This window comes from Maniola hyperantus, chromosome 1, assembly GCF_902806685.2.
Source record: "Maniola hyperantus chromosome 1, iAphHyp1.2, whole genome shotgun sequence".
NCBI lineage: Eukaryota > Metazoa > Arthropoda > Insecta > Lepidoptera > Nymphalidae > Maniola > Maniola hyperantus.
The window spans coordinates 17,971,538-17,999,277 of NC_048536.1; the positions used below are offsets into that span (position 1 = coordinate 17,971,538).

A 27,740-nucleotide genomic window follows, 5' to 3' on the forward strand; every position below is an offset into this window, starting at 1 on the left:
ATTTACTGTACAATTGAACTGTACTTGGGGTAAAAAATCGGAGCAAAAAATCAGAAGTGAATTTCAATTACATTACGCAGCCGAAAATAATGTATATCGACCTTTAGCAGATTTGTAGAGCATTGTCCCTGTCGTTGAGACCGACAAAACGTCATATAGTTATGACTTGTGTGACAGAGACAACGCTCTACAAAGCCGAATTGTCATTCTAAAGGCCGATGTACATTACTTTCGGCCGCGTAGGTACTATACGTGTAGGGGGATAATTGAACTCGCGTTTCTGAGTATAGCCCTAGGAGAGATAAACGGAAAAACTCCTTTCGTCACGTAAAAGGGGGTCGTCATAAATAAAATAAAATCAAGTAATGTTTGGACAGAATTATTGTTTATTTATTGATATAATAATAATTAACTGTGTTTATTTGAAAAACATAATTTCCTAATAAGGACCAGGCGCAGCTCACGCGGTGCCCGGGGCGCTCGGTTAAAATCGAAACATAAATACTATGTTATATCAAAAAGCATTTCAATCGAAATATGAGCCTTTGCTCTCTATGACATCCAAAACGTAACCACACCCTTAACTGCAATTTGAGGCGTCAAAATTGTGATTTTTCGTGACAAAGTCGTTAAACTTAACCGTTCACGTGACAAATTTGTCGTCAAAATTGAGTGTTCTCGTGACAAATTTAGTTCAACTACAGTTCTCGTGACAAATTTGTCGTTAAACTTGACAGTTCTCGTGACAAATCTGTCGTCAAAATTGACCGTTCTTGTGACAAATTCGTTAAAACTTGAACTTGTTCTTGTGACGAATTTGTCGTTTCCACAGTTCTTGTGACAAAATCTCGCCAAGTTTCAGTTCTTGTGACAGTTTGATGTCAAAATATGCGTTTGGGGGGTAGTTACGATTTCGACGTGACAGAGAACTAAGGCCCCGAGTACACTAGTCACGTAACTCGCGGCACTTAACGTTAAAGCTATCCAATTTTGTTTCGTCCGTTATAATTATACGAAATCGAAAAACAAATGAAATATTCAAACATCACAATAGAGTTGTATCACAACGAAACCGCAGCACCCTAACATATACATTATACATATGTACATTGTGTAAGTGATCCGCTAAACTTAACAATACCCCATGTATTTTATTAGTCCCGAGTATATTCTTTATAATATACTCTCTTATATACCTTTCCCAATACATTTGCTCGTAAAAGGTTCTTGTGATTGTCATTATTACATCCTAAGGCCGAATTTCCACCTAAGCACAGCGGAGATTATTATGGAGCGGAACAAATTTTTGTAAATCTGATTGGGTTGACTCAACATATCGCTCCGCTTAGGTGGAAACCGGGCCTAAAAGTAGAAAACAACAGTGCAATAATGCCAATATTATTAGGGTTTCAGTGCCTGGTCGTTGGGTAGTTTTTTACATACAAATGTATTGAAAAACGTATTAGACAAACTGAGCCGGCCATGTACGTGGATTTTTGAGGGAGACAAGTCTTTCTAAAAAACCCTCGCCCACGGCTCGGGATCAATGCGTTCTCGATTTTAGCTACCAAAACTTAGTACAAGTTCGTACATTTCGCTAACCTATCAAGACTTCGAGTACCGAAATGTTTAACGTCAGAGTTTAAATGGATCTAAAAAAAAACCCGTTTTTACAAAAAGGAGTGTAATGTTTGTACATGTATATGTACGAGAATGTATGTGAGTTTCTTTATGCCACCATAACTTCTAAATGACTGAACAGATTTGGATGGACCATTAAAATCCTTACAGCATCCAAAGTGACACCACTGAAATTTAAAAAAAAAATGGCGGCTATATGGTGCCATTTTAAAATATGATAAAATCTTCAATTATTTGTTCATTTATAAACACAATATGACATACATTTTTATAATTATTTCAATTTTTGTTAAATTACTTATTAAGTTGTATATTATGTACTACTAATTTGGTACTGGCTTTAGATATATGGACAAAATTAACCCTTAAAACAGGGCAGATTAGTTACATTTTACTTTGATATAAAGTGTTTCGATACTCGAAATCTATCAAAGATGTCGTTATATACAACCTGTACTAAGCGTACCGCACTCTTGTATTAAAATTCATAAACTATATAGTTTATCTTAGTTAACTATTAATCGATAAACCTATAATTTTCAACGGATCCCCACATAGACCCGTATCGATCTATCGACAGTGCTGCAGCCTTTTTGCTTAACGTCCCCCGTGGACCGACGATCGATTTAATAACAAGTGATCACCACATCACCATCATAAATTACATTTAAAACAAGTCTCGATCGTCAATCCATCGGGTCCTAAGATAATGATTTTCCGTAAAATCCACCACTTGCTAACGAGATACACACACGGACAGACAAATTCAACTCTAGCGCGGAACTTGCATAGCAACCTATTATTATCAATGCAATAATCGTCATCTTGTTTGACACTGTTAACTTTGTTGGCCAAAATATAAATAGTTTTACCAAATTCGTTTAGTACGACCCTAATGTTCGGATATTGATAAATAACTACACTAGATAAGTAATTTAAAGAACATCGGCAAAGTTCATACAAAATTTTATCTTGAATGCGTCTATGTAGGAAAAATATTAATACCACAGGGGGCCCATTACTTAAACATTCCACCAAGATTTTTCATTTAAGGATTAATCCAAAAAAAGATACTAATATTTTTATATTTTGAGATTATGACAGTGTGAAAGTAAAGTCTGTTCGCTGACTAAGGCTGAGATCTATAGAGCGCACTTTCACTTTGCTTAGACTTAAGACAGAGTTAAAACGAAACAGCGTTATATTGCTGACATAAATCTGTCTCGTTTTAACTCAATCTTAAGTCTGAGCAAAGTCAGAGTGCGCTCTATAGATCTCAGCCTTAGTGTCGCTACACCCGCAGGCACACTTAATATTTTGCTTTTATTATGTTATTTTTCACTGCGTTTGATAAATAAATATTTGTTTACTATCCTAAGAATTTAATAGCATATTGTATAACATTTAAGGATATTTTCTCGTCAATTGTCATTGTGTAAATAATTTATCGAAATCCTGCGAAATTAAAATCGTAAATATGCGCAATATGCATTTTGACACCCTCCATACATAAAATTTCGAATTAGTCAAAGTAGTTGCAAATTTGACTTCGAAATGGGACCCAGATTTCGAAGTTCTCAAGCCACGTGCAGAGTACGCGAACCGTAATCTTTATTATTAAAAATAATTCAATCAACTTATATAACGATAGTTCGTACAGTATGCACGCGGCTTTACTATTTTTCAGCCGTACTCAGAGCAGCTTAATCGTTACTTAAGTTTAGTTGAAACGAGACAGAGCTATATCTGTCACATAAATGTCTCGTTTTAAAACTCAATCTTAAGTAACGATTAGCGAATCTGAGTACGGCTGTTAGACTTCATGGTATGGACTATTCAGTCAACTTTCGTCACAGTTTACGACAGTTAGGGAACTTGTAACAAAACGAGGCTTCGACGTCAAATGTTTAGTACATTTGACGCAGGTAGCCCTCTTCTTTGATTTCACGTCACCATAGCCTAATATTTGACATAATATTCAGGATCAAACCGAGAGTTCCGTCACTCTAGTTCACTCTGCTCTGCTCTCGTCTGATCATTTCAAAAACATACACTTTGGACTGGAAAAAGTTTTTTTTTCAATAAAATCTGTCCAAATTCTACATTTCAAGTAGAAGTATGTTATTTTCAAAAACGAGATTCATACAAAAAAAAACTTTTAAAGTTCATTTTTCAAGTTTTTCATTATTTTGAAATAAAATTTTTCGTCAGTCATCCCTCAATTAGTATTTTCGACAGTCAGTCTGTACATTTCAGTCAGTTAAGTTCAGTATTCAGTTCCATTTTCTATAGTCCGTAAAAATATTGACATTCAGTCTCATGTGTTTGTAATTTTCAGTCACATAGTCTGTGAATAGTCCACACATATACGAATTATATTTTGTAAATATTGTGAAATTTCATAGGAATCCAAAGAGCTTTTCAGTCAATTTCTAAATAGTCCAAACATTAAATTTATTTACATTCTGCAATATTTCTTAGTGTTCAAAGAGCTTACAGTCCAAATAGTCCATTCATTAAATTACTTAAATTTTGTCATATTTCAGTGTCGTTTTGCATTCCCAATGGGTGGAAAACGGACGTGAATAGTCCGCGCATTATAAATAACAGTGCAAAATTTTCATTTTATTGATACACTGCAACATAGCATACCATAATAACAGCTTACAATCCAATCATTTCCGAATAGTCCGTGAATAGTCCACGCGTTATAGTTGGCAAATTTAATTTTATTTACATGGTGTGTTATTTCATAGCGTGTGTTGAGCCTATAGTCCATCATTTTCCGCAATAGTCCGTCCGTGTAGTGTCGCCAGAGTGCGGCGGGGTGGGGGCTCAGAAGCGGAAGGGGTCGCGCGCGGCGGGCGCGGGCTCGAACTGGAAGCCTGCGTCCGCGGCCGCCGGCACCAGCGTCGCGTCTTCCTCCTGCAAGCGACATCATACACTATTATACAGGGTGTTACCACAACGCTAGCAAAAACGAAGACAGGTGATACTAATGATGATTACTGATACAACATCAAAAAAACTTGTTGGCCACTTGGTCCACGTTGTCGCCCGCCATCTTCAGCATATTGTATAACATTACCTCATCAGCAAAGTACTGCTCGATGATGTCGTACGCCATCTTGTAGATCTCCACCTTCTCGTGGCCCTGCAGCTCCTCGATCTTGTCGATGCCGCCGCACTGCTCGATCATGTTGGCCACTTGGTCCACGTTGTCGCCCGCCATCTTCAGCATATTGCTCAGGCCATCCAGAACCACCTGCAACCCAAAAATCATAATCATCAACATCATAAAAATCGTAAGACAGACTTGCACAAGAAGTGTTCCAAACCATCATACAGTTAATAGCACTTTTTTTTAGTTTGTATGAGTCATTTTGAAATATGCCATCTTGGGTTTTGCTGTTGTAGCAGCATTAGAAATACGCTTTCTGAAAATTTCAACTCTATATCTATTATGGTTCATATCGCAGGTGCATACTGCATAGCCCTGGGCAACCTGGGCCGTCTACTCGGCTTCTGGAGTGAGCTTGGATGGCTGGAAAGTGAAGACTGGTGGGGAGGGGCGATGCACGCACAACAGACGGAAACGTTTAAGTGCGGAAACCAGCCTCGTAGCTTTAGTTTTAAGTACGTATTAATTCTCACCACTAACCGCCGCACTCTGAGTCGCTAATCGTTACTTAAGATTGAGTTAAAACGAGACAGATTTATGTGAGAGATATAGCTCGATTAAGCATCTGAGTACGGCTGTATATCATCTTATAAATTAAAATTTTGACCACCAGAGTAACCGTAAAATTTTACCTCTTCTGAATAATTCGAGTTTGAGTTTGAGTTTGCCCAGAGTGAAGAAAGAAGAAAGAAAGATGGCAGATGTGGTAACTCACATTGATGACTTGTGTATCCTTGCAGGCGAGGAGGTTACAGAAGGGAGGTATGACTCCGCACTGGATCAGGGCAGCCACCTGCTCCTTGGTTCCGCTGATGCTGAGGTTGGACACCGCCCAGGCAGCTTCCTTCTGGGTCTGGAACTCCCCTTTGCTGAGGTTCTCCACGATCTTGGGGAGGAGGCCCGCGTCTATGACCGCTTGGACTTGCTGCTTGTTGCCGGCTGTGATGTTGGAGAGGAACCACACTGCTTCTTTGCAGATCTTCTCTTTCTGTGAAGGGGATAACATTTACTTAAAATTCATACTATTTTATTTTTTACTAGATGATCGTCAGCGTGAGGTTTAGGTTTATTAAAATTCCGTGAGAACTCTTTGATTTTCCGGGATAAAAAGCAGCCTATGTCCTTCCCTGGGACTCTGTACCAAATTTCATCAAAATCGGTTAAACTGTTGGGCAGACAGACAGACACATTTTTGCATTTATTACTAGCTGATGCTCGCGACTTCGTACGCGTGGATTTAGGTTTTAAAAAATCCCGTGGGAGTTCTGATTTTTCGGAATAAAAAGTAGCCTATGACACTTTCCAGATCTTAAACTATACCCATGCAAAAATCACGTATTAGCTCCGTCGTAAAGTGATTGAAGGACAAACCAAACCAAACCAAAAACAAACACACTTTCGCATTTACAATATATATAATTTGAATTATATAATGACTTACTGCCGTACTCAGAGTCGCTCAATCGTTACTTAAGTTTAGTTAAAATGAGACAGAGCTATATCTCTCACATAAATCTGTCTCGTTTTAACTCAATCTTAAGTAACGATTAGCGACTCTGAGTGCGGCTGTTAGCACCTAGGATTTGAATAATGTAAGTTTTTTTGTATAATTCTGTTGGTTGTTCAATAAAAACAAAAAGAGGACAGAAAAGTGTCAGGATACTCACTGGATGTGACAGCAGTGCGGGGAAGTGTGAGAGAGCGTCACAGTTGAGCACAACCTGCGTCTGTTCGTCCGTCCCCGTCACGATGTTCCCCACGGCTCTCAAAGCTGCCGTCTGCGTCTTCACCTCCTTGTGCGACAGCAGTGGTATCAGCTTGGGCACAATACCCGAATCAATTACCATTTGGATTTGTTCGTTACCACCGTCTGTTAAATAACTTATTGCCCAAACCGTGTCTACTAATATCTGGAATATCACAATGACAATTATATTAATGCTAGCCATGTGTCAATACAAATAAAATGATAAAACACATTACCCTTCTTTGGGCTTCGCCGCAGTCAGGTAAAAAATGAAATACTTCAAATAAAGCTCTAAAAATAACGACCAATATGCTTATTTCAAATTACTCAAATTTTTAGACTTATTGCTTTGGTGTAGTTTTATCAAAGGTGACTGACTGACTTACTGACTGATCATTCAACACACAGCTCAAACTACTGGATGGATCGGGCTGAAATTTGGCATGGAGATAGCTATTAGGAGGTAAGCATCTGCTAAGAAAGGATTTTTGAAAGTTCAACCCCGGGGTGAAATTTGTGTAGTCCACTTGTACAAAGTCGCAAGCATAAGCTAGTTTTAGAATAAATATTTTTGTTCTCATTTGAAAAATTCATATATTTTGAGATTTATTGTTGACTAGCATATCGTCGCGACTTACTCTGCATGGACTACACAAATTTCGAACCCCTATTTCACCCCCCTTAGAGGTTGAATTTTCAAAAATCCTTTCTTAGTTGATGCCTACGTCATAATAGCTATCTGCATGCCAAATTTCAGCCTGACACATCCAGTAGTTTGAGCTGTGCATTGATAGATCAGTCAGTCAGTTCTTAAGTGTGGGTTGCCTGCAAGAGATCACTGTCAACTGTAGTGATAAGGTCACCCTTTGTTTTTTAAATGTATCCTGTATTCTTACTCTCTGTAATACTAGTAACAATAAAGTTGTTTTAAATTAAATTAAATTCATTGATACAAGATTTTTTGTTATTCTAATTGAATCAACTAAAAACAGTGATTAACTGATTATCATATTTTTTGTGGGAGTCAGTAAATCTGTCACAAATTCACCATAATAGTAAGGCAGGAAAATCTAGTTATAGTGGACATAGAGGATTTATTTATATTATTATGAAAGATATCTTCTGTTTTAATAAATTATTATAAACTTTGATAAATTATAATATGCACTAATCCTTCATTGAATGTTTCACTTCACTTGATTGTAATGTTTTAATTTTATTTAATTTTTTTATTTTATTTTATTTATTCAACACTTATATTTGTTACAGGAAATTGTCCAAATTCACTAGACTAAGCCTTACATTATCTAAATCTAGTTAATATATTAAATTAAAAATATTTTCTATAACCAAGTTCTTTGAAAGAAAAAACTTCCTATAGTGTAAACATTACTGGGTTTGGTTGGTTTCGTTTACTTTGGGATTTTTGGACTTGACTTGCAGCTTGCTCCAGCAATGCTCAAGACTGATTGGCGTGACACATGTCATAATATTGTCAAAACATGCTAAGGTACTGGAAATGGTTCACAAAGACAGAACTCATATCCACTATCATAAAATGAAATAACTTATTTGTATGAATATGGGAAGACAAGGTGCTTACAATAGAGAGTTAAGCCAACATATCCAGTCAGGAAACCCTGACATATGTACATTTTTTTGGACAAAGTAGGTCTATAATAAAAGGTTAAATTATTATAAAAAATATAAATTAAAAGGCGGCCTTAAATAGAGAAGCTTTTCGCATGATTACCTCCAAAACTTTGTTTCTAAGAAGGCACATGATGATGAAGGTTTTTTTCCTGCAGAAAGTATTATGAAAGGGATAGTCTTGGATAGGGGATGGACTAGTCATTTTAGTACACACCAGTTTCCAATTCAATCACACTCTATATAAATAGACACTGCTTGGAAAATTTATCAGTTAGAGTACCATGTAGTAAGTTTCTCAGGAAAAATTTGTGTTGAGAACTTGTGTATGTTTAGTTTTTTATTTTGTATTACACATATCTAAAAATACAAAGAAAAATGATGCCAAGACTGATTAAAGTAGCAAAAATATACTCACATTAAGGTCTGAATGCGTGATGAGTACATTGAGCGCCGGCAGAATCTCCTGGATGGTCTTAACTGGTGGAGGCGGGTCCTTACTCCTGCACAGGTTTACAATCACCCACGTCACGTTGCGCAGAAACGATATAGGGATCTCTGGCTTGATGAAGCTGAGGAGAGGGCGGACCACTCCCAGCTCCACTACAAAGTCGCGCAAGACTGGCCCGTCACCAATGATGTTACCGAGGGCCCAGACGGCTTGTTCGCAGACGTTTTCGTGCGGAGACATTAACAATTGGAGGAATAAAGGTACAGCGCCCGCATGGACGACTTTGTTTGTTTGTGCTGACGTTCCAGAGGCGATGTTCGTGAGCGCCCACGCCGCTTCGAACTGTAAGGTCGGGTTGTCTGCCCTCGAAAGGCACTGCACGAGTATAGGTAGGATTCCAGTCTTTATCAAATCGTCGATTGGCGGGTTCTTGTCGGAGGAGAGCAGTTTTCGACACTGCTGCACTGCCGCGATCTGCACCTCGGGGTTATCCGCGTTAGCCGCTTTCATCACCAGATCCTCCAGATCGTTCGGCGCCAACGTCCTATCCAGGTCATCCTCGTCTGTCGAGTAGCTAGCTGGCACATTTCTACGTTTCTGTAAAGTCTCTTCTCTTTTATTCTTTCTCAGCTCGACTGTCACTTCGTTCCTCCGCCTGCGCATTTCCTAAAATACACCGCCCGAATATAAGTTATATCGAATCAGATTTTTTACAAAACCAATCGGTCGACAGCTATGACTATTTATTATACTCACGTCCACATCCTTGCCCGTGTTCTTGAAAACTTGCATGCGGTGTTTCGCTGGGTCCGTCGCCATTTTATTGTGCTAGTAGTCGTGATGGCCAAACGGTTGTACGTATTACACAATGAAATAAAGAATTAACTTAAAATAACTTTGTAGAAACTAATCGAACATGTTTTATTAGCACTATAGGCGTTGCTGATTCATTAACCTTTTCCAATATCCACAGAATATTCTACAAAATGAAACCGTCCGTTTTCTCACTTCTCGAGTTCTTTGCTTTTTTATGAGTCATAAACACGAATTTATTTTTTCTTTTGAATTTTGTTCTCAAAGTTTTGTCTATGGGTTGTTATGTTGTACTTACACGTCCCGACTTATGATATAAATGGGAAAATCGACTGATCTATATTTTAACGATATAGCGAAATAAAGTAATTTTACAATGATTTAGATTAATATATAAAAAATGTATCTAGTATTAATAATATTGTTTATATAAATATTTCAATTTGTTCTGATATTATGTTGATAGCGTAGTCTTGCCCTAAAGTTAACTACGCAGGTGGTAACGGTAAGAGGGGTTTGGGGACGGAAGGGGCAAGTGGGCGATCGATCAAATTGATCGCGGAATAACAACGGATATCCCTGTATCGTATTATTAATTTATTATCGCATTATAAGTGGTGATAAAATCAGCAACAATGACAGTTATAACGAAACCGAGCGGCATACTCACAAAACAAGTTATTATAAATCCTCCTCAGCTTGAGTTTGAGCCAAATCGTAAACAAGCTTGTGACGAGGTGCGTATCTATAATACTTAGGTACTTTAATAGGTATTTACTTTAAATTTTATGTAAGTAACCCTTGGAAGCGAGAGAACTAAAATTAATAGCAGAAAACCTTCTTCCCTACGTCTATATAAGAGTTTTTTTTCTTAGTTTTAGAAAAATAAGTAGGTAAGTAATAAAATAAAATATTCTGACTGCGCAATATACTTAAATCTTCCTCATTTCATTTTAGACATTAGGTGGGTACCTAGTATGAATAAAGTAACTTGTACCTTTGAAGAATCTGCTTATATTGTATGTTTTTTATACATGGCATAATATTGTAGGTATATCAAATATTTGAAAAGAGCAACCGCCGAGTTTCTCCTGGTTCTTCTCGGTAGGAAAGGCATTCCGAACCAGTGGTAGATGCATCCGACGATTCGAAAGTACTTGTGAAAGTTTACTTGAATAAAAATTATTATTATTATTATTATAAAATACAGGAGAAAATTGAGATCCAGCCGGAATGGATGAAGAGGTCCACCGTCAGCGGCCTGTGGTGCGTCCTGCTCGCCGCCATGCTGCTGGTGTTCCTGGGCTTCATGGTGGGGCTGATGCTGTACCAGCAGTACATGCGGCCCGGCGCCGTGCGCCGCTACCAGGGCTTCTGCTCCATACCCATCTCTAATGACATGCGAGAGGTAAGTGCAGTCATCATCATCATGATCACCCCATCGCCGGCTCACTACAGAGCACGGGTCTCCTCTATGAGTGAGAAGGGTTTTGGCCATAGTCTACCACACCGGCCAAGTGATTGACAAGGATTGGCAGACTTCACACACCTTTGAGAACATTATGGAGAAATCTCAGGCATGCAGGTTTCCTCACGATGTTTTCCTTCACTGTTAAAGCAAGTGATATTGTGACATAGGCTAATTTTATCCCGGAAAATCAAGGAGTTCCCACGGGATTTTTGAAAACCTAAATACACGCATCGCATGCGAGCATCAGCTAGTTATATCTACATATATAAAAATATGATTACTCGATTAAATTAACGATATTATGCCGTCTGTCATCGCCTACAGATTTTTCTAATACAAATGGGGTCAACTGCTTGACCTCAAGCTTATTAGACAAGAATTAGACAAGTGGTCCCCCTTAATTGACGTTGACCAAATGCATGGTATCGAATATTATATAAAAAACCGGCCAAGTGCGAGTCAGGCTCGCGCACCGGGGGTTCCGTACTACAGTCGTATTTTTCGACATTTTGCACGATAAATCAAAAACTTTGATGCATAAAAATAAATAAATATCTGACAGAACCGGATTGATCTGATTTTTACATGGACATAGTTGAAGACCAGGACAGTGACATAAGCTAGTTTTTATTTCCAAAAAATCAAAGGAATCCCACGGGATTTTTAATCTAAATCCATGCGGACGAAGTCGCGGGCATCAGCATATAATATAACTAGCTTATTCTCGCGACTTCGTCCGCGTGGACTACACAAATTTCTAACCCCTATTTAACCCCCTTAAAGGATGAATTTTCAAAAATCCTTTCTTAGCGGATGCCTACGTCAGAATAGCTATCTGCATGCCAAATTTCAGCCCGATCCGTCCAGTAGTTTGAGCTGTGCGTTGATAGATCAGTCAGTCAGTCAGTCAGTCACCTTTTCCTTTTATATATTTAGATTTAGATAAATATTTCCTGCTTAGTTGGCCAGTTGAGACTGGCTTAGGAATTGAAAATTTGGTTAGGAGATCATCATTATAAGAAGAACTGAGGCGTACATTTTCAGAACTCCATGGAAACTAACTACCGTGTGCTCCCACTGCGCTGGTCCACGGACGCCGACGTGCAGATCGTCAGTACCGTGGACGACAAAGCTGGAGAGGACTTCGTTAATGCACTCCGCGAGGAGTTGGACCTCGGGGACTTGGTGGAAAAGATATCCGTCATCAACAACGGACATCGCGTCAACTTTATTCATGACTTCAACGATAATACTACTGGTGAATAAATTTTATTCCATGAGTGGAAATTCCTTTGTTATAGCGCAAATAATTAACTACACTACTCATTTTTTGGAATTGGTCGAGCTTTTTGTTTTCAATAAAGTGACTCCCATTATCCGTATCTATAATAAAGGGTAAACCATAATCCATGATTAACAGCCGAATTTAATAAGTTGTCGATAAGTTACTTATTTTGTCAAAAATCGTATAGTATTTTTTAAATTCCTCTGCTGCAAATGTTCATGGGCGGCGGTTTACATTAAAAATCAGGTGACCTGCCTGCTCGTTTGCTCGCTATCTCTATTAAAAAAAGGAAAGAAAAGAAAAATATTTGATGCCACAGATAGTAAAGATAAAATGATTGATGTGTGGTACCAAATAGACTGACTGTGGCGAGAAAACAGGCATGGCGCTGGTCTTCCATGAAGTTAATTTTCAATATCCATCCAGGTATTGTTGACGACGAGCGTTGCTTCATAATGGACCTGGAGCCAGAGCTGGTGCTATCCCCGGAGCTGTTCATCACGGGGCTGGAGCAGGGCGGCCAGTTTGACGTGTCGCGCGTGCGCAGCAACGTGAAGGCTGCTCTACCCGCGCTGCAGGAGTTGTCCCGCGCTGCCACCGAGCTGGCTGCCCAGTGCTTCTCCCGCCCGATATACCGCCTGTACCGAGATGAAGGCGTTGTCAGTAAGTGTCCTTAGTCCTTCCTTTCTCTTTTCTTTATCTCTTCTTGGTGGTACCATCGTACTGCTATAAGTTTCACGAGACTATATTGTTTAGATACCGTATCATCTTGTCCTGAACTGACCGATAGGGTATATTTTTTTTAAAAAGAATATTAGACAAGTTATTTGCTGACTAATATTCGCCTTTTCCCTCCAATTAAGCGTAAATCTTGTGTTCGGAGTAGGTACGACAATAGTGCAACGGGTGAGGTTTGAACCGGCGACATTTCGGTTTTCAGTCCGCTCCTTTAACTGTTGAGCTATCGAGACTCTAAATTTTGGTCCCTTCTGATCCTAATTGCATCAACTAAGGTACAATAGACTAAAACTAGAGTAACCGACATAGCTCAACGGGTTGCGCAGCTGAAGTGGCAATGGGCAGGGCACATAGTTCGTACAACCGATAGACGTTGGGGTCCCAAGGCGCTAGAATGGCGACCTCGCACCGGAAGACGCAGCGTTGGAAAACCCCCCACTAGGTGGACGGACAACATCAGACGAGTCGCAGGGAGCCGCTGGATTCAGACGGCGAAAGACCGTGGCGTGTGGAAGTCCCTACAAGAGACCTAAGTCCAGCTGTGGACTTGATTGGTTGATGATGATGATGAAGGTACAATAGTCCTTGTTGTCGTATTTCAGTCCGCAAGCGTTCAGCTGACGAGCCGAAACACGACTACATCCAGTTCTCGGGCAAGCACGTGCTCGAGCTGAAGATAGACAACCTGCCCGAGATACTCGCTTACGAGAACAAGATCAAGGGGAACTAAACACTAGGTCAATGGGTATTATAAGGATGGACTTTGCGTTAAACAGTCCTTATGACACTTTCTATAACAAGTAAGGCGTGCATACGAGTATATGCAGGAACTTTTCGATCTTGTCCCCCCTTCACCATCTTACCCCCGAACTGCAAGACGTCGGGCGAGTTTCCATCCTTATGTCGTCGACATTCCATCTACACTTCTTTTTTTTAATAAAGGAATATTAGATATGTTTATCATGATTAATATTCCCCTTTCCCCTCTAACTAAGCTTAAAGCTTGTGCTAGGAGTAGGTACGACAATAGTGCAACGGGAGGGGTTTGAACCGGCGACCTTTCGGATTTCAGTCTGCTCCTTTAACCGTTGAGCTATTGGGGTTATTGAATTGACGAAAGGATGAAACCATTTCTTGCAGTTCTGTTCGTCTTACTTTTGACTAAAAGTTCAAATATGACTGTTTAACGCGAAGACCATACGTAGCTCCCATAATTATAAGTAATTGTTTCTGAACAGGCAAAATATTGTCTTTTTGGCTGATGACCTATCTATCTTTTATGCCGCTGATATCGTGGTATATCTTGTTTGTGGCACACTAAATATTCTAAGTGTCTAATGCCCGGTTTCTGAACTCGTCAGTTATGTTCTCATTAGCTGTTAATTCAATATAATTATGTATAAGATAAACGTCGTTTAACTGTCCATGCGTTTCTGAATACAACAAAAACTATGAAACCGATAACCAGTTCATTATTCTGTCACTAGATGGGTCTGTTACAGGAAACAAGTTTGAAATGTATATTATTATTTTATTTCGCCACCAATACTAGTTTCATTAATAAAAGTATTTTTTTCTTTCTATGCTAAATAAGTGGCTAAACACAGTTTTTGCAAAGTAATGAACAACTTACTATTAAAATACTTTTTAATTTAAAAATACGCAAACCATGAACTACCTACTGACAGATGAAACGTCAAATAACTTTATGGAATAGATAAACGGCGCACATTGGCCAGTTAAATTTAAACGGAGTTTATCTTGCATTGTGTTGTTCAGAAACGCATTGCCTCGAGTTATCGGAAGAAAAGCGCTATTGAATAGATAAACTATCGATAAAAGTACTCAGAAACCGGGCATAAGTGGGTGAAACAGGGGCTTGAAATTTGTGTAGTCCACGCAACGACGAAGTCGCGAGCATAAGCTAGTGAGAAATACACAGAAAAAGACTATGTATTTCTGACTAGCTGATGCCCGCGACTTCGTCCACGTCAAATTAGGTTTTTATAAATCCCGTAGGAACTCTTTGGTTTTCCGGGATAAAAAGTAGCCTATGTCACTCTCCAGGTCTTCATCTATACCCAGGCAAAAATCACATCAATCCGTTGCACTGTTGCGACGTGATTCAAAGTCAAAGTCAAAGTCAAATGATTTATTCAAAATAGGTAATAAATTACTCTTATTGATAGTCTGGTATGGTGTTAGATTTGTAAGATATAGTGGTGATAATTATAACGCAAACTTAAAACTAAAGCTACGAGGGTTCCAAACGCGCCCAGGTCTGAGAAGAGCCCACAACAAACTCAGCCAGATTGAAAGACAAACCAACAAACCAATAAACCAACAAACAAAGACACTTTCGCATTTATAATAAGGGTACTGATTAAAATCTTACCTGGTACATCACCAAACGATTGATCAGACAGATCGAAATTAAAACTGAGGTTGCTAATATTGGCGTCTCTTTCTCGCTTCTTCTTGTAGAAATGGCAGATAATGGGTATCGATTCCGTTGGGAAATCTAACTGAACTCCTGGAAATAGAAACAACATTTTTTTTCCGTTACAAGTTAGCCCTGGACTGCGATCTCAACTGGTGGTAAGTGATGATGCAGTCTTTTTTTAAGGTTCCGTACCTCAAAAGGAAAAACGGAACCCTTATAGGATCACTTTGTTGTCTGTCTGTCTGTCAAGAAACCTACAGGGTACTTCCCGTAGACCTAGAATCATGAAATTTGGCAGGTAGGTAGGTCTTATAGTAGACATTTGGGAAAAAATCTGAAAACCGTGAATTTGTGGTCACATCACAAAAAAAAATTAAATTGTGGTCATAAATTAATAATTAGTATTTTCAATTTTCGAAGTATAACTTTCTCGCCAAAAGTTTTGAAGTAATTTCTATACCTTCAATATTGGTGAGCAAAGTGTTTCCTCTATTAGTTTTAGTGATAAGTGAGGAATGAAAGGCGAAAAGTTTTAGTTTTATTTCATTAGCACTTTGGAATTAATGATTGACGTGCGTAGTTCTAAGGCGAAAAGGTGTGTGATGAAGGTAAAAACTTAACTAAATTGGAGATAGTCAGTATTCGTAGACTGAGTAAAAAATCTAGACAAAGGAACGTTTGCTTTCTCATTCACACTAAAAAGAGAGCACAGATAAAGTTACTAATGTGATAAACAGAGACGCAGCTAACCTATTTTTGTCCCTTATCGTGTAACCGATTTTTTTCAAGGACTACAACTTTAGTTGCAAAACAAAATGAGAATCCGTGGCGTCATTGTATTTCTCACTTGGTATTTAGTTGTTTTCACATAAAAAACGTTTAATACAAATATTGTTGATCGGTTAATACAAATATTGACTACTAAACAATGGTAATTGTCGTGCTATTCATCGTTATGTCGTGCTACAGCTATCTCATTCGCGGTTACACAGTAGGTACTTTAGTCTAGCTTTTTTACTCAGTCTACGTTAGTATTATAGGGTAAGCAGTGTCTTTGCCTCTGCAAACCACTGCTGGGAATAGAATGAGTTTCTTTTTAATTTCGAATATAATTGTCATGGTGATAGTCAATATCTAGTAAGTACCTAAGCTAAATAAATGTAAGTTATTAAACCAAATATAATGGGCTACTTGACTCATATCTAATTTCGTCCAATAAATCATTATTTATTATAGTATTTTGCTTAAGACAACGAAATATATCAATAACAATTATTAAAAACGCAGGATGGATATATAAATCCAATTTAAAAAAATACAATTTTTATTTTTATTTGAAACGCTGTCAGCCATGATGTGACGTCATTAAATATGTAAACAAAGAAATGTCATTCCTATGTCACGCGGGGACTAACGTAGTATCCATATATATAAAATTTAGAGTCCTGACTAACTTATATATCAACGCACAGCCTAACCATCTAAACAGCTGGTCCTAGATACATGAAATTTGGTGAGTGTGTTCTTTGTAGGTAAAGAGAAGGTATCCACTAGGAAAGGATTTTTTGAAATTCCACCCCTGAGTGGGTTAAATGGAGGTTTGAAAGTTATGAAGTCCACGCGGGCGAAGTCACGAGCATAAGCTAGTTTTTATATATTTCTAAAAACTCATAGTAAACGTAAAAAAATATCGTTTTCTCTTTATAAATTGAATAAGTTATTAAGTAAGACTTACAACAAAGTGATCTTTGCAAAAATAAATTTGGGTTGAAGTCGTTAGTCATATAGGATCCCTTTAAGCAAGTCTTTGCGTGTTACGTATATTTATTTCACTGGGCACTCTAATCCACAACTTTCCTGTGGTCTTTATCGATGCGTTTTTTACGTTCTCGGATGATACAATAACGATAATTACTATATTTTTCATGTAAACTAGTATAGAAGTCATGTTTATTAAACTTTGGGAGGTTATGCTGTTGTTTACAAATGCATGACGTCAGAGCACAGATAATCTATCGGCCAAACATGGCCGTCAGTGTTTTCACCTGTCTAAGAAATTTATTTTTTTAAATTAAAGTTTTACGGTTTTTAGGGCGCAAAAAAATATAGTGTTAATTTTTTTGATATAATAGGACAAATATTAACCATTTAAGACCAACTTAAAAAAAGTGTCAAGTAGCCTATTGTTAGAAATAGAAAAGTGTAAAAAAATGAAGAAAAAAAAACAATTTGCCCTAGGTACCTATAACATTCCAAAATATAAAATACTCACGCCCAAAATTAAACAGTAAAAAAAATAAAAAAAATTAGCCTAAGTATAATTAATGTACTAAAAATCTCGTCACTTCATTCACACAATATTTTGGTCACAACACAATTTTATTTATGAAAGTACCTACTAATTTCTATTCTTTCTTCTTATGGAAATTCACTTGCACAGTACATATAATATACCTACCAAGTATCAACAATAAAAAAAAACCGGCCAAGTGCAAGTCAGGCTCGCGCAATGAGGGTTCTGTACTACAGACGTATTTTTTCGACATTTTGCACGATAATTCAAAAACTATGATGCATAAAAATAAATAAAAATCTGTTTTAGAATGTACAGGTGAAGACCTTTCATATGATACCCCACTTGATATAGTCACTCACTTCGAAAGTTGAAAATACTAATTATTAGTTCATGACCACAATTTAATTTTTTTTGCGTGATCTGACCCTAAATTCACGGTTTTCAGATTTTTCCCCAAATGTCAGCTATAAGATCTACCTACCTGCCAAATTTCATGATTCTAGGTCAACGGGAAGTACCCTGTAGGTTTCTTGACAGACAGACAGACAACAAAGTGATCCATCCAAGTAAAAAGCAGTATATCCCATAAAAAGGATAGGTAAAAAGGTAAAACCGAATAGTTAAATTATTGACTAGGCAAAACAAATAATTCAATGTCCTTTAAAACGGACAATTTGACTGACTAAAATCAAATCATTTGTATTTGACGTGAATCTCAAAACAAGTAGGTACTTAAAGTTTCCGTAAACTTTGTTAAAATAAAAAATACTTACAAAACAAAATAATATAGTATGCGACAGGTTGAGATGGCAATCGGGGTATGAGGCGGGGGGACGCCCCGCACAGCCACGTTCGCCCGCACCGGGTTAGTGCGGCAAACTTCGTCGGTGTACATCTCGGAGGGTATAAAAGATGGAAGAGTGGTTTCTTAGCAAAAGATGATCAGGATTTGAAGGTCTACTCGATGAATAGAAAAAAAATCAAAATGGCCGAATTTATTTTTCCATAGAAAATGATGATTAGAGGATTTTTTTTAAAATTCCGATACAAGTTAGCCCTTGACTGCAATCTCACCTGGTAGTAAGTGATGATGCAGTCTAAGATGGTAGCGGGCTAATATGGAAGGGGTATGGCAGTTTTTATTAAACCCGTACCCCTTTGGTTTCTACACGGCATCGTACCGGAACGCTAAATCGCTTGGCGGCACGGCTTTGCCGGTAGGGTGGTAACTAGCCACGGCCGAAGCCTCCCACCAAATACATGATGATTAATTGCCATCTCGACCTGTCGAATACCTAGGTACCTACTCATTTAAATTAAATACTCAATATATTTTTAGCTAGTGCCATTTTATGCATTTAATTCATCATTTTTATTAGTTTAATAAGTTGAGGCTATTAAGAAGTTCCTTAAAATATATTCTTTATTGATAAAAATATAATTTTAATTTAAATATTATTATAATATTAATTAATGGAATTAATAAATGTAAAACGCACATACCTGATTAAATTTATTTACAGCAATACCTATATCATCTAAACGCCATTTGCTATTTGACAGTCCCTTAAATATTTATTGCATAATAAAATAAAATGCATAAAATATAATTATTTGAGGACACTTTAAAATTTTAAGAAGAATTTTTTAATAATATGTTAATGCAAAAGTAAGGTGTGCTTATATTATTGCAAAATGTTTTTTTGCTTGATTTATTATAAACATGGTCCATCTTATATCACATTAATATTAAAATTACTAAATTAAACATTATTAATAAGTACCAACAATCTACATATTTATATACTTTAGATTGTACCTATCTAATAGTTTTTAAAACTTAAATTATTCTGTGATTTAATAAAAAACCCTTACTTAGGTTTACTATTTAATTAGTTGTTTTGAAATACGCAACCTATTATAACCATTACGTATTTTAGGCAATTATTTTTATAGTCTTAGTTTTTAGTCATAGTTTTTTCCTATCTGTACCGCTTAAGTATTGCAGTCCTATTTAGTTTGTGATAATCTCACCGAATAAAATGTCTATGTATTAATTAGTGTTTTATTTTGAGACCGCCAACCTTGTTCTACACGGGAACGTACCGGAACGCTAAATTGCTTAGCGGCACGGCTTTGATGGCCTACCTCTGTATCTAGCCACGGCCGAAGCCTACCACCAGACCAAACCAGAGACAATTTAAAAATTATTTTTTCCCAAGTTGCTTCTACCGGCAATCGAATCCGGGCCCTTACACTTATTGACTTGATTTGACTACAGTAGGTAGGTACGCCACAAGAAATATTGTACACCGACCTTTAGAAAGAGATAGATGGTTTCGTAGAGCGTCGAGCGTTGTCTCTGTCGTTGAGATCGATCTTTCCTATAACGTGATAGGAAAACTCCAAGCATAGCTCAGAGACTGCAATAGTGCATTGTATTAGTACAGTACCGACCTTGAGAAAGAGATAGTGGTTTTGTAGAGCACTGTCTCTGTCGTTGAGACCGACAAAACGTCACATCCATACTAATATTATAAATGCGAAAGTGTGTCTGTCTGTCTGTCTGCTAGCTTTTCACGGCCCAACTGTTCAACCGATTTTGATGAAATTTGGTACAGATTTAGCTTATATCCCGGGGAAGGACATAGGCTACTTTTCATCCCGGAAAATTGATGAGTTCCCACGGGATTTTTAAAAACCTAAATCCACGCGTACGAAGTCGCGGGCATCAGCTAGTAGTGTATAAGTGACAGAGGCAACGCTCTACAAAGCCGAAACCATTCTAAAGGTCGATGTATGTACCTACAGTACTTTCTGCTGCGTACTGTATAACCTATTTACTTTAATACTGAAGTAATAGGTACGTACCTATTTACTATATTATATAATACCTACGCAGGTACGCCGCATTGTAACAATAAAGATTCATCAGCGAAATTCAGGTGGAAAAATCAAAAAATGGGCATTCATTGCGGCAACAATGCATGCATCGTGCATGCACATCAATGGCGGACGGCGCGCGCTTTATATACATTCCAAAATGGAATGCATGTAGATAAGAAAACCAGCGATGTAGGTATATTTTGCAGAATTAGAGATTCTGTTTTTCGCCAGTTTGTTAGTAGGTACGCAAGTGGCGATCGGGGAGGGAACGCCCCGCACACCCGCACAGCCCCCGCGCGAACCCGGTGCGGGCGAGCGCGGGTGACGTGCGGGTATGCAGGGCGTCCCCCCGCCTCATACCCCGATTGTCGTCTTGACCTCTCGTAGGTAGATAATATTATAATCAATATTAAGTATTTTTACTAGGGATTTTTTAACATTAAAATTGCATCAATTGATATAAGATAGATAAAAGTAAATCGGTAGCTACTTACGAAAGTTGAAATAATCAAAATAAAAATTTATTTATTTTATGTAGACCAATATTATGAAAAAGCTGTGATAACCTAAATAAATAAATAAATAATAAATTTATTCATAAGAATGCAGGTGACATATCATGGTTATAAAATTAGTTGGCAAGCCTTATGCATTCTACCTTAGAATATTGGCGTATGAATATTTAAATATTACATTAGGTACAGTTAAATTTTTAGAAACATGTAAGTACATATAAATTACAAAATCTTTAAAATTATATAATATTCAGAAAGTAAATTAATTAAGTCATACAAAAACAAGAGAAAAAAAAATAGAAATAAAAACAGTCATTTAAATTGTACATGTCATACAGAGGGGATACCTAACTATTGCACTACAAGACCATAATTTATTTCAGTCATCTAATCTAAGTCATCAGATTTACCTAGTTGCTAGGACGTCTGCCTTCTAATCGGAGGTCGGGGGCTCGATCCAGGGCACGCACCTCTAACTTTTCGGAGTTATGTGCGTTTTAAGTAATTAAATATCACTTGCTTTAAAGGTGAAGGAAAACTTCGTGAGGAAACCGGTATGCCGTATGCCTGAGAGTTCTCCATACTGATCTCAAAGGTGTCTACCAATCCGCACATGGCCAGCGTGGTAGACTATGGCCAAAACCCTTCACACTCTGAGAGGATACCCGTGTTCTGTAGTGAGCCGGGCGATGGGTTGACCATAACAATAAATTAAAATATTATCTTAAGTCTGACTGTACCACCGCCGCCACGCTGCGCATGCTCGAAGTGCAGATTCTAGTGAGAAGAGCTGGCAACTGGCAAGAAACTCGGCCGTTGCTCTTTTCAAATCATAATAAGTTACAATAATAACAATACAACTACCACTGTGTGGACAACTGAAAGCTCAGCCAATTGCTTCCACGCAACTCTGTTACTAAGAAATAATAGCCTCATAACATTATAATAAAAACATAATACTTATTTATGAACTAGCTTATGCTCGCGACTTCGTCCGCGTGGACTACAAAATTTCAAAACGCTATTTCACCCCCTTAGGAGTTGAATTTTCAAAAATCCTTTCTTAGCGGATGCCTACGTCATAATAGCTATATGCATGCCAAATTTCAGCCTGATCCGTCCAGTAGTTTGAGCTGTGCGTTGATAGATCAGTCAGTCAGTCAGTCAGTCACCTTTTCCTTTTATATATATAGATTATTTTTGTAAAATTGCAAAATGGAGGTAGTTAACAAAAACTTCAGACGGGGCAATGTCGTTGTGTGAACACAAAACTGACAGAATGTTCGGAGCGCTTTTCTTTCGTTCTACTTTTGAATTGTATAGAAAGAGCGCGCTCCATCGACTGCCGGCATCGAGTGTATGGAACATGTACATTGTAATGTACCCGTATGTACCAGTATGTAGCTTGTACATTATTGTACATGCAGGTATAATACGTCGCGGGTATTGTTGTACGGTGCAGCGTCAATGGGTATTCTTTGATATATTTTTCACTTGAATTTCGCTGAACGTACCTAGGTAAGTATAATAATTGTTTATTGCAAAAATAAAACTTGGTGAGCAGAGGCGTCTCTAGCCCTTGTGGCGCCCGTGTGCAACCAGTACCCTGGCGCCCTCTAGTCTAGTAGGAGCAGGGTCAAAATGGAATACTAACAGTTATATTTTCAAACGGAAATTCGGATGCAAATGGTGCAATTTTAAATGATGACGGCGTCGGCCATAACACGAGCGCAGGGTCTTTGAGAGCGCCGGCATCGACGCATCTTTGGAGGTGTCGCATTAGAGGGCCCCCTTAGACCCGGCGCCCGTGTGCGCCGCACACCCTGCACCAAAAAGTAAAGTAAAGACGCCTCTGTTGGTAAGTAATAAAATAAAAAACCGGCCAAAATAAATATATTGTGATAAATGAGCGTGGATTTGAGTTGTAGCTAGCAGAAACTTAGCGTTATTGTTATACTACCTAAACACAATCCAATACCATACCCAGTGGCGTGCAGGTCATAGAGGCATAAATGCACTGCTTACCCCAGTTGTAATAGCTCAATGCATATTTTTCATTATGACCTGCCAGTAAACAGGTTCCTACCTAACTAATGCCTACCCTGGCTTCAAACACTGTGCACGCCACTGACCATACCCATACCATACCATAACCATTTGCCTCATTTTGTAGTTTTAGTGATTTAGTATTTTTCAAACCAGCAATGTGTAACGTGCAAAACTCTGGTCAATGCCCCGACTACGACGAGGCATTGACTCCGAGTGACCTACTAACGTAACGTTCGTTTACCTCTGGCGTCAGTCACATGTTTTATTTGCAATATATCGTAAACTTTTACAAAATAATAGCAATTTTTTTTTATTTTTTCGGGGTTTTTGTTATGGTATCATAATATTATCATTAATCATCATCAATCATCAGTACTCTCACCTGTCTTCGTTTTCGCTAGTGTTCTGGATACACTCTGTATAGTGTCTTATATTCTTCAGTAAGATTTTGTCTTAGGTAAGTATTTACAAATTGTTTCATCATGGCACATTATGTAACTAACAAAAAGATTGTTGTATTTTAACTGCCTGGCCGAAATCTGCTCCGTTCTAGTTTCACCCAAAAAACTTCAAGTTGGGAAAACTTGGACTTGTAAACTTATTAACCGCTTAACAAGTCTCGGAAACTCCCGCGTGCCGAAAGGGCCTGCAACTTAGATTAAAATAGTTAACAACTAGCCAGCGACACAAGTATGGCTTCATTTATATTTTGTAAGACCTCGCATATTAAACAACTAGCTTATGCTCGCGACTTGTCCGCGTGGACTACACAAATTTCAAACCCCTATTTCATCCCCTTAGGGGTTGAATTTTCAAAAATCCTTTCTTAGCAAATGCCTACGTAATAATAGATATCTCAATGCCAAATTTCAGCCTGATCCGTCCAGTAGTTTGAGCTGTGTCAGTCAGTCAGTCAGTCACCATTTCCTTTTAGAGCGGAATTTTAGAAAAGCCTCTCATAGTCGGAGTTTTATCATCATCAATCGATATACATGAACCATGTAAGTGGGCACGTATGTTGCCGCGTAAAGACCGACTGCCATTCCCCTTTCAAGTTAGCCTATTTACACACATTACATTTCACAGTATCATCAAAATTACCACCAAGTGAGATCGCAGTGAAGAGCTAACTTAATATCGAACAAAAAAGGTTTGTAGCTTAAAAAAAGAATATTAGCCATGTTAATCATGTAAGGAACTCTTAATTATCACCACTACATCATTGTATTGCAAATTCAGCTTATTGACTGTCAGAAGGTACAATAATACCCAATCTAAATAAATTATTTGAGTTTGCCTTTCCCCTCCAAAGAAGCATAAAGCTTGTGCTAGGATTGGGTACGACAACGGGTGGAGTTTGAACCGCCGACCTTTCGGATTTCAGTCCGCTCCTTTACCGTTGAGTTATTGAGGCTTTTTGAAAAACCTAGTAGGGCTTTCAGTCCTGCCTATTCTATACGAGGCTATAATTCCTGTTGAACCTCGCCTAATCTCTATTGAAATCGGAATTCATGGGACATTGTAATATTACGAACAGTAGGTACCGAGTGTCTGCGACTTTGCCCCTGCGGGAAATGTAAGCAAATCCAATTTACATATTTACTACTTTTTTGTATACGTTTTAGAAAGTCAAAAATATAACGAAAATATAAGTATCTATTTCTAATTTTCTAGTTTTTTTTTTTTTTTTTTTATTCATTATAGGTGTACGCTTGACCACAATCACACCTGATGGGAAGTGATGATGTGGCCTAAGATGGGACGCGTTTACCTAGAAGATGCCTACCTATTAATATTAATTTTGAGGTACCTACTAATATTACTTAAAACTACTGTAATATTTTAGCTAGCTTACGGTTTGTTACGACGACGTGGTTATGTAGGAGATACTGAGCAACCTAAGCTACTCTTCCAGACGTGTCTGTCTCGGGGGGTGTGTGTGTGTATGTGTGTGTGTGTGTGTGTGTGTGTGTGTGTGTGTGTGTGTTTGTTGCTCTTTTATACAAAAACTACAGAACAAATTTGGAATGGAGATAGCCCTGACTTAGCACATGGCTAATTTTTACTTCGGAAAAATATGTTTGTTGTGGGCTCTTCTCAGACCTGGGCGCGTTTAGAACCCTCGTAGCTTTAGTTTTAAGTTCGCGTAATAATTATCACCACTATATCTTACAAATCCAATAACCGACTATCTAAAAGAGTAATTTATTACCTATTTTGAATAAATTATTTGAATTTTGAATTTTTATAATATGTATACACGCGGACGAAGTCGCGGGTATCATCTAGTGTCAAAATGAAGCAACAAAACTGTCTAATTTCCACAACTATAAATTCTAATTCCGAATTCCAACTGGATTAAACACGTAGTATTGACAGATCCGCCCGCCTTAATTTCCCCAGGGCGGATTTAATTCCATTGGAATGCAAATTCACTCATTTGAAAGTATGAGCGACACAATCGCGGCTAATTACAATAAGTGAGGAAACTCACCAATTAAATCATTTGCTCGGTTCATTGAACAATGAGTAAAAAAAACCAATCGATGAGTAAAACCCCCCACGATTTCCCAAAAAGGAGTGTAATGTTATCAGCATACAATTAGGTATGTTCTTTATTCCACCAATCCAATCAAATCCATCAGCCTATTTGCGTCCGCTGCAGGACATAGCCCTTTCCAAGAGCGCGCCATCAAACACGGTCCTCCGCCTTCCTCATCCATCCGCACCCCACTACCTTAAGGTCATCGGTCCAGCGGGCTGGAGGTCGTCCCACACTGCGCTTACCGGTACGCGGTCTGCACTCCAGAACACGTCTGCCCTATCCGCCGTCGGTTCTGCGACAGACATGACCTGCCCATTGCCACTTTTTTTTATTTATTCAGATACAAGTTAGCCCTTGACTGCAATCTCACCTGGTGGTAAGTGATGATGCAGTCTAAGATGATAGCGGGCTAACCTGGAAGGGCTATGGCAGTTTTTATTAAACCCATACCCCTTTCGTTTCTACGCGGCATCGTACCGGAACGCTAAATCGCTTGGCGGCACGGCTTTGCCGGTAGGGTGGTAACTAGCCACGGCCGAAGCCTCCCACCAGACCAGACCAGAAATTTAGAAATTATAAAATTCCAAACCCCTGCCAGGAATCGAACCCGGGACCTCCCACTATTAAGACCACAGCGCTCACCACTGCGCCAGGGAGGTCGTCAACTTCAGCCCACTAACTCTTTGATAGCTCAACTTCGGTCACTTTTGTTCTTCTGCGTATTTCCTCGTTCCGGACTTTATCAATGGCTCTATTTTTAATCGAATTGAAAAGATGGTCACAAAAGATTAATTGAATTAACGAATATTTCAATTCATTAGGTTTCGGTTCTGAGCAAAAATGATAAAAGTGATACTATCATTGATGCAGCAGGAATCTAGTAGTTTCACAATATTATGTTTCATAATTTTAACACTACCCGTTCATTATTATAGAAGATAGGTAAACATTAATCGAACTGGATTTCATTAGATAATTACTTACTCATGTGCTGTGAAAATCCACAGCCACCGCACTCAATTAACGCGATCCGTTATAATTAATCCGTGATTACTGTTACCATCGTAATATTTACTGTTTATTTAACCAATATTTGTGTCGCTTGGTTTTATTTTACAAACTTGCCTCCACTCATGACTTCGTTTGCGTGGAATTCACCATCATCACCAAAATATTCCGCCAGCCCTAGTTAGGTCCTAAAAAAAGCGAGGTCGCCATTCCAGCACCTTGGGACCCCAACGTCTATCGGTTTTACGAACTATGTGCCCTGCCCATTGCCACTTCAGCTTCGCAACCCGTTGAGCTATGTAGGTTACTCTAGTTCTCCTACGAATCTCCTCATTTCTGATTTGATCATGTAGAGAAACTCCAAGCATAGCTCACTCCATCGCCCGCTGAGTGACTCTGAGCTTTCTTGTAAGGTCCATAGTTAGCGACCATGTCTCGGATCCATATGTCATCACTGGCAACACGCACTGTTCGAAGACTTTGGCTTTCAAGCACACACACGGCATAGTTTATTATTTAAATCTATATGTGTATATATATCTATGTATGTCTATTATACTTTATTTGTATGTATTAGTGTATTAACAGTAATATGTATTTTATATTCTTATTATATGGTTTAGTTTATTTAGCTATTGGTATTTAGGTTTATTTAACACCACCTCCCATTGTCCATTTGTTCGTTTTTTCCCTAGCGTTAAGGTTGTCTGGAAGAGATCGCTATTTAGCGATAAGACCGCCTTTTTGTACCTACTTATTAAGATTTCTTTTTGTAACCTGTCATTTGTGTTTCTGTGGTGCAATAAAGTATATACATACATACACACGATACGTATCATGTTTAATTAATAACATAATCACAGTTATGATGTCGATAACGGATAAACACCAATTATGTCGGATTTCGTCGCATAATTCCGCGTCGCGCGTCTCCGCGGCAGCCCCCGTCGATTACCGCGCTCCGTTATATTAATGCGTATTCCGTAATCATTATTCCCGAGGTGATATTTGTTGTTTATTG

The 27,740-nt window shown here is 38.3% G+C and overlaps 2 protein-coding genes across 3 annotated transcripts; one reads left to right on the forward strand and one right to left on the reverse strand.

Annotated features, from left to right (window-relative positions):
* Positions 1 to 363: 363 nt before the first annotated feature.
* Kap-alpha3 (karyopherin alpha3) lies at positions 364 to 9,717 on the reverse strand. Its single transcript, XM_034968332.2, has 6 exons — positions 9,427 to 9,717; positions 8,638 to 9,336; positions 6,490 to 6,732; positions 5,538 to 5,810; positions 4,730 to 4,906; positions 364 to 4,566 (listed from the first exon to the last, which is right to left on the reverse strand). Exons 1-6 carry the CDS (start codon positions 9,487 to 9,489, stop codon positions 4,477 to 4,479), a joined length of 1,545 nt encoding a protein of 514 aa, XP_034824223.1. The 5' UTR covers positions 9,490 to 9,717; the 3' UTR covers positions 364 to 4,476.
* Positions 9,718 to 9,989: 272 nt separating this feature from the next.
* On the forward strand, positions 9,990 to 14,835 carry LOC117982078 (uncharacterized). Of its 2 annotated transcripts, none has more exons than XM_034968367.2 (5): positions 9,990 to 10,220; positions 10,694 to 10,891; positions 11,999 to 12,212; positions 12,666 to 12,902; positions 13,580 to 14,835. In XM_034968367.2, the coding sequence occupies exons 1-5, from the start codon at positions 10,119 to 10,121 to the stop codon at positions 13,705 to 13,707; spliced, it is 879 nt and encodes a 292-aa protein (XP_034824258.1). In that variant the 5' UTR covers positions 9,990 to 10,118; the 3' UTR covers positions 13,708 to 14,835. The 2 variants fall into 2 exon arrangements, with proteins under 2 accessions (XP_034824258.1, XP_069355764.1); XM_069499663.1 differs by having other exon boundaries at positions 12,062 to 12,212.
* The last annotated feature ends 12,905 nt before the right edge of the window (positions 14,836 to 27,740 follow it).

What these genes read in the sequence shown, in the direction of transcription:
- Kap-alpha3 (XM_034968332.2), bottom strand. Translation starts at nt 9,489, where the DNA reads ATGGCGACGGACCCAGCGAAACACCGCATGCAAGTTTTCAAGAACACG. An exon ending in CCGCACTGCTGTCACATCCA is followed by an intron (nt 5,811 to 6,489) that starts GTGAGTATCCTG and finishes TCCCCTTCACAG; the next exon opens with AAAGAGAAGATCTGCAAAGA. An exon ending in AGGATACACAAGTCATCAAT is followed by an intron (nt 4,907 to 5,537) that starts GTGAGTTACCAC and finishes TTTGGGTTGCAG; the next exon opens with GTGGTTCTGGATGGCCTGAG.
- LOC117982078 (XM_034968367.2), top strand. Translation starts at nt 10,119, where the DNA reads ATGACAGTTATAACGAAACCGAGCGGCATACTCACAAAACAAGTTATT. An exon ending in TCTCTAATGACATGCGAGAG is followed by an intron (nt 10,892 to 11,998) that starts GTAAGTGCAGTC and finishes GTACATTTTCAG; the next exon opens with AACTCCATGGAAACTAACTA. An exon ending in CCGAGATGAAGGCGTTGTCA is followed by an intron (nt 12,903 to 13,579) that starts GTAAGTGTCCTT and finishes GTCGTATTTCAG; the next exon opens with TCCGCAAGCGTTCAGCTGAC.